The sequence below is a fragment of the Nyctibius grandis genome, chromosome 27 (genome assembly GCF_013368605.1).
Source record: "Nyctibius grandis isolate bNycGra1 chromosome 27, bNycGra1.pri, whole genome shotgun sequence".
NCBI lineage: Eukaryota > Metazoa > Chordata > Aves > Nyctibiiformes > Nyctibiidae > Nyctibius > Nyctibius grandis.
In genome coordinates this window covers 3922870-3939209 of record NC_090684.1, presented here as the reverse complement: position 1 = coordinate 3939209, position 16340 = coordinate 3922870, and the positions used below count along the sequence as shown (strand labels likewise).

The window sequence follows — 16340 nt, the reverse complement described above, 5'->3', positions numbered from 1 at the left end:
CACGTTATCTGAGAAGAAGAAGAAAGCGACTATGCAAAATACTCTTCGGAGACAACTCTTAAAAAAATAAAAGCTTGGTTGGAAAATATGTCTGAATCTCTAACTTTAAGGAGTGAAGGACCAGACGGCAAAATGGCTGGTTGGCTGGTGGAGAGATGGAGACAACGGAGGACGGATTTATTTGCTGACAGTGATGAGGAGCACACCACAAGACTTAGATTTCCTCCACGTAGTTGGCGGGGTAGAGACCTTCCTGCCCGTTGTCCAAGCGCCCTTTGCACCATCCTTGCTCGTCTTCTTCACCGAGTTTGGTTAGTTCATCACCTGGAGAGGAGGTGGGAAGCGGAAAGCTTGTTGCAGGTGTTGGAGCCTCTTCTGTCCCCTCATTAGTCCCCTGGATGGAGCTACTGGGGTTTTCTAGGACTGAGCATGCAGGTTTGTAGGGTAGAAAGGCAGGGGGTGACCCGTGAGACCTCATGTGCCACATCCCACCATCTCTCTGGTCCCACTTGGGTTGGGGCTCAGCTTGTGCCTTCCCCTTTCTGCCACTTCAACATTTTGAAGGGCTGGGATAACCCAGAAATTATTTGAGGGATTTTACACTAAAAAACAGAGCAGTATGGGACCCACAACTCCAGCAGACGAGCCCTGGCTGACCCAGCACCAGTGATGGACCATACCTGCTCTAAAGCTGAGCTCATCCTGCTCCTGCCCGTTGTAGTCGTACAGAGCCCGCACCCGCACGCCCTTCCCTGCCGAGTCCTCGTCGAAGGGGTTGGTGCCACCGTTGGCCTCGTTGGCGTTGAAGGAGTTGCTGCCATCATCGTCGGACCACTCAGAACTGTAGGTCTGGCCATAGTCGTGGCTGCTCACGCTGGGGTAGGGGGGGAGGAGGGAGAAGGGCCATCAGAGCGGTTGGGGGGACGGCGGGGTGGGCAAGCACACAGACATCTGGGAGGATGCTGCAGCTTTCCCGAGGTTACAGGGGAGCGGGGGCTGCAGGGAGCAGGACCCCCAGGTAATGACATGTCCAGCAAGATGTGGAGGGAGGACAGAGAAGAGTGGTGGCTGTCACCAAAGACATCCCACACCCCCTTGGGTGTCCTCACAGCACTGGGAATGTTTGCACAGGCAATGTCATGGCATCTCCCCTCCCTGCTGGCCCTCACCTCCCACGCTCGCCCATCGGTGCCCCCGTCTGGCCCATGCTGCTGGCGTTGGTCAGGGTCACCCCCTCACTCTTCTTCTGCTTCTCCTTCCGTGTTATCGTGTGCGTCAGGTCCGGGTTCCACTCCTGCAAGCACAGAGCAACCGGCCCCTGAGCGCCCGGCCATGCTGTGGAGCTGCCAGCGCCCCAGCCAGGGTGGCCAGCCTCACCTCAAACTGGGGCCAGTTCATGGGCATCCCGGGGCCACTGGTGTTGCGGAACCACCGGAGATCCTCCTGCGCATCCGAGAGGCGAATGGCCTGCTCCAGCTCCCGGTAGATGTTGGCATAGCTGCGAGGAGAGATGCAGGTCGGGGTGCTGCAGGTGGGGGTGGACCCCGGCAGGGTGCTCCAGGGATAGGGTGGGATGGGGACATGCCCAGGTTGTGTCACCTCCTACAAGGCACTGGCGGCTGCCAGGCTCCTGCACAGCCCTCCTGCCACTCTGGTATCTCTTAGTGACCATCGTGTTGGCCACAAACCCTTCTCCCTTGTGTTGCAGGGGATGGGTTGTCCTGGAAGCGCTCTGTTCCTCCAGGGCTTGGTTTTCTTTCCAGGCAGCACGAGGAGACCTTGTGTGGGCATTTTCTGCCCAGCCAGTGCAGGAAGCACCTACCTGCTGCTCTCGGCCAGGTTCAGGTGCCTCTTGATGTCCAGGAGCATTTCCTTGAGGAAGTTGAGCCTCTTCTCCTCAAACTGCTGGCACTGGTCAAAGACCTGCTCCATGCTCTGGATGTACTGCGGGGTGCACTTGTTTAGCTCGTCCAGCACCTTCTCGTACTTCTCCTGGGTCTGCAAAGGTGCAGGAAGGTACCTTGGTTATACCTCAAGCATCTCAGTGGACCTTTCTGGGTGCTGAGAGGGTCTGGCTTGTAGGCTACCACGCTGGGGAGCCCAGCTTGAGCCAAGACCCTCCGTGGGGTGAAAGCAGGCTCGTTGCCAGGGAGGTCTTGCTCCACAAAGAGGGGTAAATCTCTGCTCTGGTCACACTCCCCTGAGCACTGCCTGCATGTCCTCATCCTTCTATGGGAGCGTAGGGATGGGAAAATGGGAATGAATGGGGGAAAAGGAATGGTGGTGGCCATCTCCACCAGTTTTCCCTGCCCAATGCCATGTGAGCAGGGCCAGGGCTCGCACCTTTTGCACATCTTGCTTGCACTTTTCCACTTTGTCCTGGAGCTTCTTCTGCTGCTCGGGGGTGTTGGACTGCTCTGCCCTGCTGTTGGCTTCCCGGGTCATCGCCAGCTTCTCCTCCTTGCAGGCCAGGTGGTAGGCTTTCTTGGCTGTCTCCAGCTGTGGAGAGGAGGGAGAAGGGACATCAGAGCAGCAGTCACAGCCTCTTGCCCATCCCTCTGCCTGCATGGAGGTGCCACCTGGCTCTCCCAGCATGGACCGAGCAACCAGAGCCAGAGCTGGGAGATGGCATGGGTCCCACAAGACATGCTGTGCTTCTCCTCTCACCTCCTTGAGCTTCTTGGCCCAGGGCTTCTGCGCTTTCCGGAAGCCATCTTCAGCCTCCTTTGACTCCTTGAAGCCTCCCATGATCTGCTTGTGGTAGGCGTCCTTCTGCCAGTTCTTGACCTTCTCGAAGTCGTCGTTCAGCAGGCTGTTCTTCACCTCCTGGTGCAGCTCGCTCACCTTGTCTGCCTCCGTCATGATGGCACCCCACGCCTTCTCCAGGCTGCCATACTGGGGACCTGGGGGGCAGAGGGGACAGCTGAGTGTCACTCCACAGCCCTTACCCCCTCCACCTCTACCAGGTGAAGTTGTCGCAGTGCACAGGGACCCATGGGACCCCGGTGTGTGATGCGGGGAGCATTCCCTAGGGAAGCCACAGTACCTTTCTCGATGAGCTGCCTCCACCGCTTGGACCAGTCGGTGAGCTGCTGGGCGTAGGTCTTCTCGATCTTGGCCCGTTCGTGCACGCAGTTCATGAGGTCATTGCAGAGCCGGTGCCCGTCGTCGATCCGCTTCACCGTGCGCTTGTAGTTCCCCACCTGGCAGCGGGATGGGGATGGGGACAGGGACAGGCAGGTGTGGGAGCTGTGGCCGCGCTGCCTGGCTGAGCCCCAGCTGGCCCGGGGTGGGGATGGGGGGAGCACCAGGCACTTTGGGGGTGCAGGGATGGAGCTTTTGCTTTGGGGCTGCTCAATCCCAACTCCTTTTGGTCCCCTCCATCGCTCTGTGCCCCTTGGGGACAGTCGAGGTAGACACCTCCAGCAGAGCTGGCTTGGACACCGGAGCCACTGGGGCAGGGATGCCCACAGGCAGGGCTTGCTGCGGAAGGGGAGGGCAGCACCGTCCCCCCGAGCCTGGGGGACAGCCTGGGATGCAGTGATGGTGGCGGGAGCCCCACGGGAGGAGAGGATGGCTGGGACTCACCTCCCAGAAGCTGTCGGTTGTTTCCTCGGTGACCACCACAGACTCATCGTAGCAACTTGACATGGCTCCCAGCTCTGCCTTGGGTGTTAGCGCAGGCGCTGGGTGACTCTGGGGCAAACACCAGCCTCGTGCACTGGGGGGACAAGAGCAGGGAGTCATGACGGGGGGGGGGGTGAGCAAGGGACCCCCATCCCTCCTGCCCGCAGCACCATGGCACAAGCAGGGGATGGGGATGGGGACTGTGCCCATTCCAGTTCTGGTCCCACAGACCCTTCCAGTGCCCACCACGTGCCACCCGCTTGGTGCCACCCAAACCCCCCCCAAAGCTGGCTGCGCTGGGAGGGACGATCATGGGGAGAAGCACAGTGGGGAGCTCACCAGCCAGGGGCCTGGCTTGGCACCGCACATGTCCCCGGGCAGCTGCAGGGCAAGGGGCCGTGGCAGGGCCAGGGGGGGATGCACCACCCAAAGAAATTCTCATCCCGATATTCCACCCTAATCCGGCATCCCCGGAGCGTCACGTGGCTCTGCTGCACAGCTTAACCCTTCACTGCTTTGCCGAGAGCCGCGGATGGGGCGGGGGGCCGGTGGGTGGCATCGAATGGGGATGGAGAGGGGACTGCGGCGGCCACGAGCATCCTCGGCTTCCCCATCCTGCCCTGGACAGTGCTCCCACAAGGAAGCTCTGAGCCTGTCCCACATGGCATCTGCCACCGGGATGGGGACAAAGTGGCCGTGAACTGCCCCAGTTTCCTCCTGCCCCGTCCCCAAAAGGGCTGTGAGAGCGGGATGTGGCCATGGTCCCTGCACATCATCACTTCACCGGGGAGATGGAGCAGGCAGCGGGAGACCTGGCCGCCTGCATCCCCCCCCGCACATGGGAGAGGGCGATGGGTGGGAGGGCAGGGCTGGGGGACGCGGGGCCCTGGTGCCCCGGTGCTCGCCCGTGGGGAACAGCTGGTGGGTGCCCACGCTCTCCAGCTGTGCACACAGCTGGCCCTGAGGAGCCCACGGGCCTGGGCAGGGCACGGGTCCAGAAGGATGGGGGACCGAAACGGTTACTGGAGCGCGGCGCAGGGCTCGCTGTGCTGGAACTAACAGGGCCTGGCAGGGATTTAGTGATATAACCAGGGAGGCACCAATCCCCGCCGCCCTCCCCAGCCGGTTAAAAATAAACGCGTGACTGTCCCTCGCTCAGCTGCCGAGACGCAGACGGATGGGGGACCGCGGCGGCGCACAGCGCGGCCAGCACCGTCCCCCTGCAGCCGGCAGCACGTGGCGCACGCGCCTGCCTGGCACCCACGGCACGACCACTGCCCTCCCCACCCGTGAGAGCGCCCAACACAAACACCCACGGGCTGCCCCGGTGCACCCACAGCGGTGGCACAGCACCCGGTGGCACGGCCCCCAAGGGACCCCGCAGGGTGCCATGTGTGGCTGTCCCTCCTGCAAGCCCCGGGCACAGCGCAGCGCTTGCCACCGGGGTCTTGGCTTGTGCCTCTGGTCTCTGGCTCTTTGTTTTGTTGCAGAGGCTGCGCTGGCATGGCAAGGGCATCCTCGGGGTGACAGCCCCAGCCCTGCCTGGGGCCAGGACAGGGACCCTGGGGAGGAGCTCACCCATGGCTGGGTGTACCCTGGGACCCCCAGGGGTACCCTGGGACCAAGCCGCCCGCAGCCGCGGCCGTGGGGCACTGCAGGACATGGCTGCCGCAGTTCCTGCTCCTTTCTCTTACCAGGTCTGAGCTGCAGACCGGGGGTTATTTTTGGCTCTGCATCACTTCCCAGCGAACGCTGGCGCCTTTGTCACCGCTCTCCTGCCACGCACCCCCACGCGTGACCACCCTCGCAAACCCACGCGGGTGCCCCCCGCCATGCTGGGCCACCCCAGCCCCGCCGGCGCAGCCCATCGCTTCGCATCGAGGCGGCTGGCAGTGATGCCCAGCACCCGCAGTGCCGGCGGCCGAGCCGCGGCGTGGCAAGATGCCAGCCCCAGCCACGTGCTGCCGCTCGGGCACCCTTGGCCGAGGGGGCTCCACTTTGCCCCCTCCAGCCCCACATTTCCACGAAGCCACCATAGAGGAGCCGCAGAGCGTTTGGCATCGAGGGACAGTGAAGTTTGTCCCAGCTCCTGCCCCTGCGTGCCCTTGGGTTGCTCCTGAGGCAGCCGCCCCCCTGCATCTCTGTCCCCACCAGCCCGTTGGGCGCTGAGCACTGCCACAGCTCATCTCACCCGCCGGCGTTGCAGGGGGGTCTGTGCCCTCCATGGGGACCGAGGACGCGGCCACCGACCCTGCGCAGGCAAGAGGCTGCTGCAATGCAGAGGGGCTGGCGCTGCCAGTGCTGCGGGCACAGGCAGGTCCCCCCATGCTCCCACGGCCGCCAGCCCTCGCCGGCACTGCCCTGGCCCCACGCAGGCGGGGACACGCGGTTTTGCCATCCCCTGCCCCTGGCAGAAGAGCCCTGGGAACCTGGGGTGCAGAGGGGCTGCAGAGCTTCGGGCCAGCGTCCGTGCCAGCTGCCTGCCCCCCTCCCGCAGCTCCCAGGGCCCAGGGAGGGTGAGAGGGACAAGCTGGGTCCCCCAGGGGCCAGCCAGGCCCCCGCCTCTCCCCACTCTCTTTGCCATTGCTCTAACATCACCATTAAACGTGCAACCCCCAGTGCAGCAGCCTCGGGGTGCGCTGTCGGCCCGGGGTGCCCCACCCTGGGCTCCGGGGTCCCTGCTGCGGTGCCAGGCACCAGCCCCAGGGAGAAGCTGCGCCGGGCAGCGGGTTGCTCTGCCTCCAGGTTTTTTGGCTGCGTTGACCCCAGCACCGCTGCTGCAGCCGGAAAGCAGAGGATGGGGACGTGACACAGCGAACAGGCAGCTGCCTGTGGGTGTCCCCATCCTGCCTGCCCGCACAGCGGCTGAGCCCGCTGGGGACAAGGGCCAGGAGGGGCTGCAGAGCCTCCCCGAGAGGGATCTTCTGCTGCACCGAGCCCCGTGCCAAGGCAGGATGGTGGCAGGTGCGCTGCAAGGAGGGGAGCAGAGCACAGAGCGAGCCTGTGTCCCCTGTCCCCATCCCTGTCCCCATCCTGTCCTGGGGCAGGAGGTTCACACTCGTAGCAAATGGGAGAGGGCTGCGGGAGCACGAGGGCTAACGGGGCCGGGAGGGGAGTCGGCGATTAATTATCAGTGAAAGCATCCAGGGAAGGGGAAAGCCGTGCTGGCAGCTGCACTGGATCTGCGGGAATCAGAGCAAGCGGGGAGCTCCCCGACACCAACCCCGAGCACAAACCCACGCCACGCACGACGTTTCCCTGGTGCAAACCCCTTCTGCAGCTGCGGCGTCCCGACACGGAGCCGCAGCCCAGCCCGGCTGGTGCCGCTTGAGCCGAGGGCACCAGGGACCCTTGTTTGCCAGAGCGTGTGAGCTGGGGACAGGGTGGTAATTCGCTGCCACCTTGGAGTTACCCGGGGGCTGCCGGCAGTGAAGCTCGGCGATTGGAAAGGACCCAACGGCCTGAGCCAGTTTTATGGCAATTAAACGCCGGCACTGACCTGGCCTGTCAAATCAAACCCTCCGTGGGGCTGCAATGGGAAACAGCTGCTACGTTCTGGCTCCTTCCGTAAGCACACGAGGCTGAGGATGAGGGCAGGGGTTTAGGGGAGGGAGTCAGGCTGGGGTTTGGGTTTTTGGCCCCGGGGAAGGTCTTTTGCTCTCCCTTATCTCGGCACGGAGCTCTGTTGGGGGGTGCAGCACCAAATGCCACCACGACGCACCACTGCTGTCACCACGTGAAACCACTCGCAGCAAAGATAAATGGGTGAGAAATGGCTGAGGGAGCCCAGGGCAGCGCCACGAGCAGAGCCCAGCTGCCCGCAAACCCTCCGGGGAGCCCGGCAGCAGCGTCTGTCCCCGTGCCACCGCAGCTCCGAGGCGGGACCCCACCTCAGCACCGCACCGAGCGCGGGCACCGCTGCCCACGTGCTGCTCCTGCTATGGCCAGGTACGGGGGGTGAGATGCCCCCAGCACGATGGCAGGTCCCCGGGCAATGCCGGTGACACCGGCGTGCTTTGCCAGACGCTTTGCAGCCAGAGGAGCTGCTGGCTGGTTTGGTGCCCAGCTTTGACCCGGCCGGGTGGCTGCGGGTTTCCCACGGGCACAGGGCTGATCCGTGTGGGACTGGGGCAGGGGAACGCTCCCGTGGGGCTGGCGAGGGTCGCAGCCTGGGGTGCGAGGGGGTGCGAAGGGGTTTGGCTGTGTCATGGCGGAACTGTCCCCCCCTTCGGAGCCAACACGGACCCTGCAAGGAGACGGTTAAGTGGGTGCTGCTGATTCACCCTGGCACCAGGCAGGATTGGAGCCTGGGGCTGAGCAGCCTGAACTCAGGTGCTCCCCCCTTGTCACCAAACCAAGCCCAAGGCCAGGCGGGAGGTGAGCCTGGGCCCTTCCCCAGCCACCAGCTCCACCGAGAAACTGCAAACAGCTCCTGTCAGGGTCCCATCCTGCATCCCCTGGTGAAATCCCTCTGGCTGCTACAGGAGCGGGACTGGAGCCCCGGGGCAAGGAGCCCACGGCCAGAGGGGAGGGGATGGGTGTCCCCTGTATGGCGGTGGGATTCTGGCCAGGGCAGGGCCGTGGGGCTGGCTCGGAGCCGGTGCAGGCGACTGCTCGAGTAGTGCACGAGGTGGCTGCGAGGACAGCAGGTCCCCGGAGGTGGCACGTAGGTAACGGTGGGAAACTTCTTCTGGGAGCCACTTTTCCAAGGAATCCTGTGCGGGATGCACCTGCGGCAGCCGCCTCGCTTCGATTAAAGTTGTCTGCATCGACCTGGGGGGTCTGAGGACTGGGGGGGGTCCCACTGCCACAGGGGCTCAGTGGACCCTGCCAGGTCAGGGCTTGGAGGCTCCCCAAAACCGGAGCGTTTGCAGAGGAGGTTCAATGATCCAGGAACGTCACCAGGAGCCACGTGTCCCACGTGCAGACGGGAGGACGCCCACCTTGCTGGCCGGGGTGGTGGCCACGTGCCGTAGGTGCTGCCAGGCTGCAGTAGCCGGGGGAGATGCATTCGCTCCAAGCCCTGGCAGCAAACGCCTTTGCATTTCATGTGTGCTCTGCAGAAACCTTCCCCTTCCTCCTGCCCCTGCTGGAGGCACAGGACACCCACCAAAGTCTTCTCGGGATTTGAGGAGCCTTGTGCAAAGATTTCTGGTGATATTCATGGCGTTTGCAGATAAGGCAAGGGTTTCTCTCCAGAGGAGCTCACATCCCCGCTCAGGTAGGGTGGATGTGCCAGGAATGTGGATAGGCACCACAGCAGCAGGGTGCGGAGAGCTGGAGCAGGATTGTCAACCCCATGCCTGTGCTCAGGCCTGGGGAAGGGAGATGGGGCTGAGCCTCAGAGCGTGGGGTTTCATCTCGCCTTCCAGCTCTGCAGCTTTTCTCCGCCTGCCGCCTCGGCTTGCCGCTGTAAACAAGGATGCTCGGGCTCTCGAACGAGGATTTTTGTTGTCCCAGGAGCGGGTTTAGGCAGAAATCCAAATATGAGGTTTGCAATTAAACCGAGAAGTAGCAAAGAATGGTGGTGGAGGATACGGCGGTGCCATCCCCTCGCTTCCGCATCAGGGAGAGGGGAAACCAGAGCGTCACACGCTGGCACGGGGGTGTCAGGGGGGTCCCGTCCCCTGAACCTTGGCAGGACAGACCCATGGCTGGTGGTGACAGGAATGGGGCTGCCGGGAGCAGGGTGATGCGGAGGGACAGCGGGATTTTAGCTGTCTATGGTGGGGGGACGGAGACTTGGAGCCAGAGGGGGCTCGGAGAGGGGGTAGGAAAGCAGGGGGATGGGGGGGGGGAGAGCAAGGGGGAAGCCGGGGTGACAACGGCAAAAGGAGGGGCTTCAGCGAGGGGGTGAGGCACTCATTTGGGCAGGGGGACAGCGACGACATGGACAGCACAAGCCCCCCCTCATCATTTGCAGCTGGGGAAACTGAGGCACAAACCCGGGAGTGCGGCAGCGTTGCAGAGGGGGTGTCCCTGGCCCCGGCACCCCGTCGGATGCACAGAGGGGGTGAAGGTCATGTGCGTCCCCCCCCCCCACCTTGCAGAAGGGACCAGGGGACACCGCGTCCTGCCGGGGGGGGTTGGTGCAAACCCATGCCGTCCTGCCTGGTCCTTGCACCGCTGCCCCCCCCCGCCCTCCCCTCATCCCCACAACGGACCCCCCCATCCCCACGCACACCCCCATCCCCACCCGCGCAAATGCCCCACGCAACCCCCATCCCCACAGGGCACCCGGGCATCCCCTGCCCCTGCCCACGCTGCCCCCGGCGCTTACCTGGGCTGGGCGGCGGGGGCCGGGGGCGCCCCGGTGGGACCCGGTGGGACCGGGGGGGGCCGCTCTGCGGTGCGCTCCGCTCCGCACCAGCCGGGCGGGCAGCGGGGACGCGCACGGTGACGGGCGCGCGTCCTGCCTGGAGCCTCCCGTTGCTACGGCAACCGCGGATGGAGCCGTTGCCTGCAACGGTTGCAGAAATCACCCCGGGGCGGGGTGGGGGATGGACACACACACACCCCCCGCCTTGGTCTGCACCCACCCCGGGGTCTGCGCCCCCTCCCCGGGTCTGCGCCGCTGCCAGCCCCTCCAGCCCCCCGCCATCATCACACCAAGACCCTCGCCCAGGGCACGGTCCCCAGGCACCTGCCCCCCGTGCCAGGTGGGTGCTCAGCACCCCTCAGACAGGGCTGCCCCACTGCATGGGGTGCTGCGACCCCAGGGAGACGGTGGGGTGCCAGGAGGCTGCGGCCGGGTGCATGTGGGTGTCCGGTGCTGGCGGCACTGTCTGTCACCGCGGGGCTTCGTTAGGGCCACAAACGGGCTCCTTCCTTCCCCCTTAGGCTGTGCTGCTGGGAGGGGCTTTGGGGAGCTGAGTGAGGATACCCCGGGGGTCCCTCATCCTGCTGCTCCCTGGGTCCTTGTCCCTCCTGCGCAGGATGGGACAGAGCGATGCTCTCCCTCCTCTCCTCCCCCGGGTGCTCTGCCACATCCACAGGCCCTGGGAAGGGGCTGCAGGGGGGGTTTCAGGGCTGACCCGCAGCTTTTGCAGAAACAAACACCCCAGAACGCCTTGGGAGAGGCAGCCGGTGCCGCCTCCCTGCCAAATGTGCCAGCTGGGACCAGGCTGGCAGGAGAAGCAGAAACGTTTCTTCCCACCCAGCAAGGCTGGGGAAGGGGGCGACGGGGACTGCAGCCCACTAAGGCTTCTTTGAGGCCAGGTTGCCAGGCAGTTCCCTCCCAAATGCCATCTGCCTCCTCCTGAGCCCCAGGGCTTGTGTGTCCCGGGGGGGGGCAGGAGGCTGGAGCCCTCCCACCCCACGGCTGGGGCTGTTGGGGAGCTGGGGGGATGCGGGTGGGGGTGGCAACAGGCTCTCGCCCCCTCAGCCGCCCCAACGCACCGCGCCTGCATTTCCCCAGCTCGCGGGTGATGTCAGGGAAATTAAAAGCCAGGAGGAGACGAGTGCTTCCAGCCGAGTAACCGAAGCCGCCCGCAGGAGCTGCAGTATTGAGGCTGCCGGGCCGATCGGGTTGCCCGGAGAATGCGACCGGGTCCCGGGAGGCTCTGCCGGCCTCCGACGCCAGCTCAGCTTTCCCCTAACGAGCACCTTCGACTGATTAATGAAGCTCAACGGGGCTTTCCATCCTGCCTGCCTTCCGGCTCCTTCCAGCTTTGTGCCATCCAAGCGTCTCTTCCCACCTCACAGCCAGACAGAAAGGCCCCCCACCAAAATATTTCATGTCTTGGGTCTCTCGCGGGCAGCAGCGTGCGAGACCCGAGAGATCTAACGTCCCCCGAACCTGACATGGGAGTGGGGATGGACTGTGGTTCCTGCAGGTGCCGGGGAATCTTTGTCTGTTGGCATTTCAGGGTGAGGAATCGGAGGGTGCTGATTAACTGGGCATCATCCTGGCATGCAATGAGTTGGCAGTTCTCAGTGCAGCCTTGCTGCAGGCACTGCCGGGCTGTCCTAGCTGCCTTCTGCCCCAGCAGCATCCGTGCTGCAGAGGAGCAAATGCTCTCAGCATCAAGCGTTAGGTGACAAACGCTCTCCAGGAGGGTGGCGGGGGGATCTCAATGACTTGGGGGGCTTTCCCAGTGCCACCACTTTGTGGCAGATGTGGTCCATGCAGGTAGGATCGACCCATGTCTCCTTCCCTGGCAGCTCGGGCTGCTCAGGGCTGGCAGCAGGCAGGAGCCCAGCCTCCATGGCACGAGGCTCCTGCAATATCAGCCAGTTCCCTCACCAAAAACTTGGCCACGACAAACTTTTCCCTGGCTCTCGCCATCCACCGCTTACTATTTCCCGCGGTAAGTCATTTCCCCTCCTGTAAAATGAGTTTCCTCGTGGGAAGCAGCGGCCGGTATTGGCAGGAAATGAGCCCTGATTTATCGGGCCACTTGCCGCTCTGAAATTACGGCTCTTGGAGCATCATGGCAAACTGAGAAGCAGAACAAACGAGCCCACGCCGTGCCCTCGCAGCCTGCCTGCGCAGCGAGCCGGCGCGGGCAGGAGAGGAGGGAGATGCCACCAGCTATCAGCCGCTCTGCCCATCACCCGGCCATGAGTGCCAGCCTTGGTACAAGTAAGGAGGGCATTTTCAAGCCCAGCCCGCCCCCGCCTGCCTCCCTAGCAAGGAAAGGAAAATACATTTCCTAAATGATTTCCTAGTACATTTCCCAGTTATGGTGCTCTGTGCCAAGCTGGATGGTGCTGGGAGCAATGGGAGAGCCCCCAGTCCATGGGGGCTCCAGGGAAGGCTGCCTGGGGATGGGGGGCAGAGAGGGGTCCCGGCACCCCCCGAGCCCATCCCTGGCCTCCCGCTGCCCCTTCCCCCTCGATGCCAGGGCAGAGACGAACATGAGCTGGGGCTTCCAGGGTCACCCCAGCTGTAGATGTGCCACTGGTCCCAGGAGCCCTCTCAGGCTTGCTGGGAGAATGCAAGCGCAGGGCTATTTTGCATCTCTAATTAGCAGGGGAGGATAATTGGCCGCTCTGCAGCGATTACGCAGACAGGCAGCCATTGTGGAGGGCCCTGGCGTGGAGCAGGTGCTGCCAGAAACCCGGCTCCCACCGAAACAATCCCCTTCTTGTCTGCTCAGAGCCGGCCCTGGGGCATCCTCCCAGCCCTTCCGGGGAAGGGGCTGGGGACAGGACATAAAGAATCCATTTTTTCCTGGGGAATTGCTCAGAGCTCAGTGCAGGCAGTTGCCTGGGAGGAGTCCGTACCCAGTACCAATGGCTGTGCTGGGGCCCCGCTGCCGCCTGTCCCCCGTGCCATGCCGAGCCAGCCGGACACTGGTTCAGCCCCGCCGGGAAGCTGCCGGCTGGATGCAGCCTCCCCTTCTCCAAGGCTCGTCTACAGAAGCGTGGCAGGGTCCTGTGTTTGCCTTCAAGGTGTTGCACAACCACCAGCCAGGCTGGCCCCGCTGCGGGGACAAAGTCTGTCCCTGGGCAGAGCCACTCGATGAGGTCTCCTCCTCCTGCCGAGCTGTGCTGGAGGAGCCCAGCTCCATCCCAGCTCCATCCCAGCTCCATCCCGGCCCTGGCACAGCCCCAGGGACCAGCGGGGTTGGGGACACGGGATTTCCATCAAGGGGGACCCCACACAGAGCCAAACCCAGGCTTTGGCTCGCTGCAGGACGTGGTCCCGGTGCAGGCGCGCTTTGCCAGTGCTGCCATTCCCTTCCCTTTCTCGCCCTGCCCCTGTGCACGTCACTGATCGATGCCCGCCAGCCACCCAGGCTTGCCACCCTCAATCCTTTTACAGTTAAATCCAGCTCCTGTCCTGCTGCCTTTCGGCAGCCACGCACCCTATGGCAGAGCCACGGGAGAGGTGGGGGCCAGTGCTGGTCAGGGGGGTTGTGGACCCCGGGTCAGCACTGGCAGCAGTGGCCAAGATGGCAGCTGAAAAATTCCCCATTTTTTTCTGGGCTCCTACGAAAGGAAATAAAAATCCCAGGAGGTGGGAAGGACCCGCAGGGCTTTGGCCGGGGTTTTGGGATCAGGCGTGACGGGAGCCGCAGCGTGGCACTGAGTCATGTTTGGGGCCAGCGGTGCGGTCGCCTTGCACCGAATATTAGGGACGAGGTTTGCCCGGGGAAGGCGGCACGGGGGCCGGGGGAAGCGGGAGCAGCCCGAGAGGCTGCCGGGGAAGCTCTAATCCGTTTAGCAAAGTGCTTGCTTTGCCATTTCCAAGGCGAGAGCGGTGAGGAGGAGATGCAGGCAGAGGCGGGCAAGGGCAGCTCTCCTGCTCCACGGGACCAGCCGGGAGGTTCGTTTCTGCTGCAGTTGCCGCAGCATCCCAGGGGCTGCCCTGCGAGGGAGGTTTCCTCCCCCCAGCTCCATCCCCGCTCTCCCAGAGAGGAAGAAATGAGGAGATAAAATGGTAGCAAAGCCCCAGGATGGCACCAGGCAGCTCCAGGAGCCTCAGGACGTGCCGCATCCCTCAGCCCCTCCTGCCCCGGGGCTGCACCAGCCTCCGGCTCTGCCCAGGCACCCCGAAATGCACAGGCACAACCCCCGGGCGGGTACGAGCCTCCCCCAGCCCCATGCACCCCGCAGGGACCCCGCTGCTCCCTTTGCCTTCCTGGAGCAGGCAGTGGTCCCTCCGACCACCCTGCTCATCTTAGTGCAGCCCCAAAATCACTGTTGCCCCGTGTGCCTCCAGCACTCACACCCTGGGGGCAAATGTGGGCTGCGGGGGGGGGGCGAGCGTTGGCCCCTGCCTGCAGCCAGGAAGGCAGAACCCCCCGGCAGTGCCTGGGCTCAGCATAAGCCGCCTTGAAGAGCCTCAGCTCCCCGCCAGCTGCTCGGGCATCGCCGTGCCCCCGTGGCAGAGGGGATTAGGGAGCTCTGGGGGGGCTCTGCTGCCAGCTCGGCCCCAGAGCACCCGGGAGCTGGGCAGGGGCTGCCGGCACAGGCTGAGCCCCTTCCACCACAGGGCCTGGAGCTGGAGCCTGTGTTTCTCACCAGGTAAGATGCTGAATGCATCCCAGGGAGGTGGGAGGGGGGAGATGAGCATGGCTGCTGCCAGCCCCCCAACCGCGGGCTGTCCCGAATGGGGTCCCAGCCCTCCCTGATGCATCTGGTGGGGGCTGGAGGGACACCAGCAGTGTCAGCCCCCAGCCTGGCCCTGGGGCATCCCTGGCCCCGCAGTCGGTGTGTGGGGCCAGCAGCCCCCCCCCACCCCAGAAAACCCCCGAGAGCCCTGGGTGCAGCAGGTGCCTGGGTGGGCTATGGGGGCAATGGGCTCATCCCACCAGCCCCACGGTGCCACGACTTGTGAGCTCCCAGAAGCTCTGCCCCCTGCCAGACCCCTGCCCAGACCCCTGCCCAGACCCCTACCCCTTGCTGCTGGTTCACACCAGACCCCAGCTCCCCCGAGAGGTCCAGGCAGCCGGGCAGGGACCTGCAGGACCCACACTGCCTTCCCACCCTGCCAGAGATGACACGAGGCCAGGAAAAATGGGTGAACACGGAATTTGGGGGGGGAACCCGAGGCAGACGGCAAGCCCCGGGTGGCACAACCTGGCAGAAGTTTGGAAATCGCTTAAAACAGGTCAGGGAGCTGCTCTGCCAAAGTGGGTTTCATTTCCCAGCAAGAAACCACCAGCACGGGGAGGGGTTCAAACCCACCGTCCAGGGACCACCAGAGAGGACTCTGGGTCACCTTGGCATGCCAGCACTGTCACGAGCCCCCAGCATCCCATCTGACACCACCACTGTCACCCGCCGTATGCCGGCCACCCTCACCGCAGCGAGCCCCTGCCAACCCACCGACGCCATCCTCCCGCCTCGCCGGGAGCCGGGTTGGCCCCAAATCCGTCTGGGAGCCGCGTGGCGGTACCTTTGGGATGTGGGGACGCTGGCGGCGGTACCTTTGGGACGTGGGGACGCTGACAGAGCGGGGCCGGCTGCCTCTCGCCGGGGCTGGTTCTGCCCATCGGCAGGAAGGTCACGGCAGATGGGGAGGAGGGGGGTAAAGATCAGCACGGAGATTAGGGAGGCATTTTTAGCCAACCAATCGCCGTCCCGCCGTAACGGCTCCTTGGCCGCACAAGGTGAAAACACGACGGAGGAGACGGATGGGAATAAGCCGGGGACGCCGCGTGGCCCGGCTGGTGACGGTGGCAGGGGGTCCCCAGCCTCCCCCTGCTCCTCCGTACGCTCCATCCCCTCCTGCTCTTCCCTTCCCCTGTGAGCGTTCGCTCACAACCTCCTTCCCCTCTCCTCATCCCCAAGAGGATCAGGGGGTGCCGTGGGGCAAAACCCCCCTGGGTCAGGTGTGTTTGTGGGGTGCAGTGGGGTCGTCTCCCCTCCGCCGGCCGCGGGAGCCTGCTCCTGTCACTCCCAGGGTGTTCAAACCTCTGAACAGGGCAGGAGCAGCCCTGGTCTGGGGGGGGGGGACATTGCACAGGGTGACATGACTCCAGTCCCCCCCCATTGCACCCTGCCTGGGGCCACCACGTCTACCCCTGCATTGAGGGGGCTGCAGGCAGAGGGGCTGCAGGTGGCCCCCAACTCCTGGCCAGGCGTTTTGGGGCACAAAGGGGACTTTGTGTGTGGGACACGAGTGGGGACATGGAGCTGTATGTCTGTGGTGGGGATGTGGAGGGGGTGACAGGAGCGGGGACGTGGAGGAGGTGACACGAGTGGGGACATGGAAGGGATGTCACGAGTGGGGCTGTGGAGGGGGATGTCTGTGGTGGCGA

General features: G+C 64.3%; 1 protein-coding gene across 4 annotated transcripts; it reads right to left on the bottom strand.

The window, feature by feature from the left end:
- Window positions 1-214: 214 nt before the first annotated feature.
- Window positions 215-15581, bottom strand: PACSIN1 (protein kinase C and casein kinase substrate in neurons 1). Of its 4 annotated transcripts, none has more exons than XM_068419368.1 (10): window positions 15507-15581; window positions 3589-3721; window positions 3047-3203; window positions 2668-2903; window positions 2344-2499; window positions 1823-1998; window positions 1378-1498; window positions 1170-1294; window positions 681-874; window positions 215-324 (listed from the first exon to the last, which is right to left on the bottom strand). In XM_068419368.1, exons 2-10 carry the CDS (start codon window positions 3649-3651, stop codon window positions 215-217), a joined length of 1338 nt encoding a protein of 445 aa, XP_068275469.1. In that variant the 5' UTR covers window positions 3652-3721; window positions 15507-15581. The 4 variants fall into 4 exon arrangements, with proteins under 4 accessions (XP_068275469.1, XP_068275468.1, XP_068275470.1 ...); XM_068419367.1 differs by having other exon boundaries at window positions 15476-15555; XM_068419369.1 differs by lacking the exon at window positions 15507-15581 and adding an exon at window positions 15406-15465.
- Between the last annotated feature and the right edge of the window lie 759 nt (window positions 15582-16340).

Excerpts from the sequence above, each read along its gene's own strand:
- PACSIN1 (XM_068419368.1), bottom strand. The coding sequence starts at position 3,651 with ATGTCAAGTTGCTACGATGAGTCTGTGGTGGTCACCGAGGAAACAACC. Across the intron at positions 1,499-1,822 it reads AACCTGGCCGAGAGCAGCAG|CTATGCCAACATCTACCGGG; the intron begins GTAGGTGCTTCC and ends CTCTCCTCGCAG. Across the intron at positions 1,295-1,377 it reads TGAACTGGCCCCAGTTTGAG|GAGTGGAACCCGGACCTGAC; the intron begins GTGAGGCTGGCC and ends CTGTGCTTGCAG.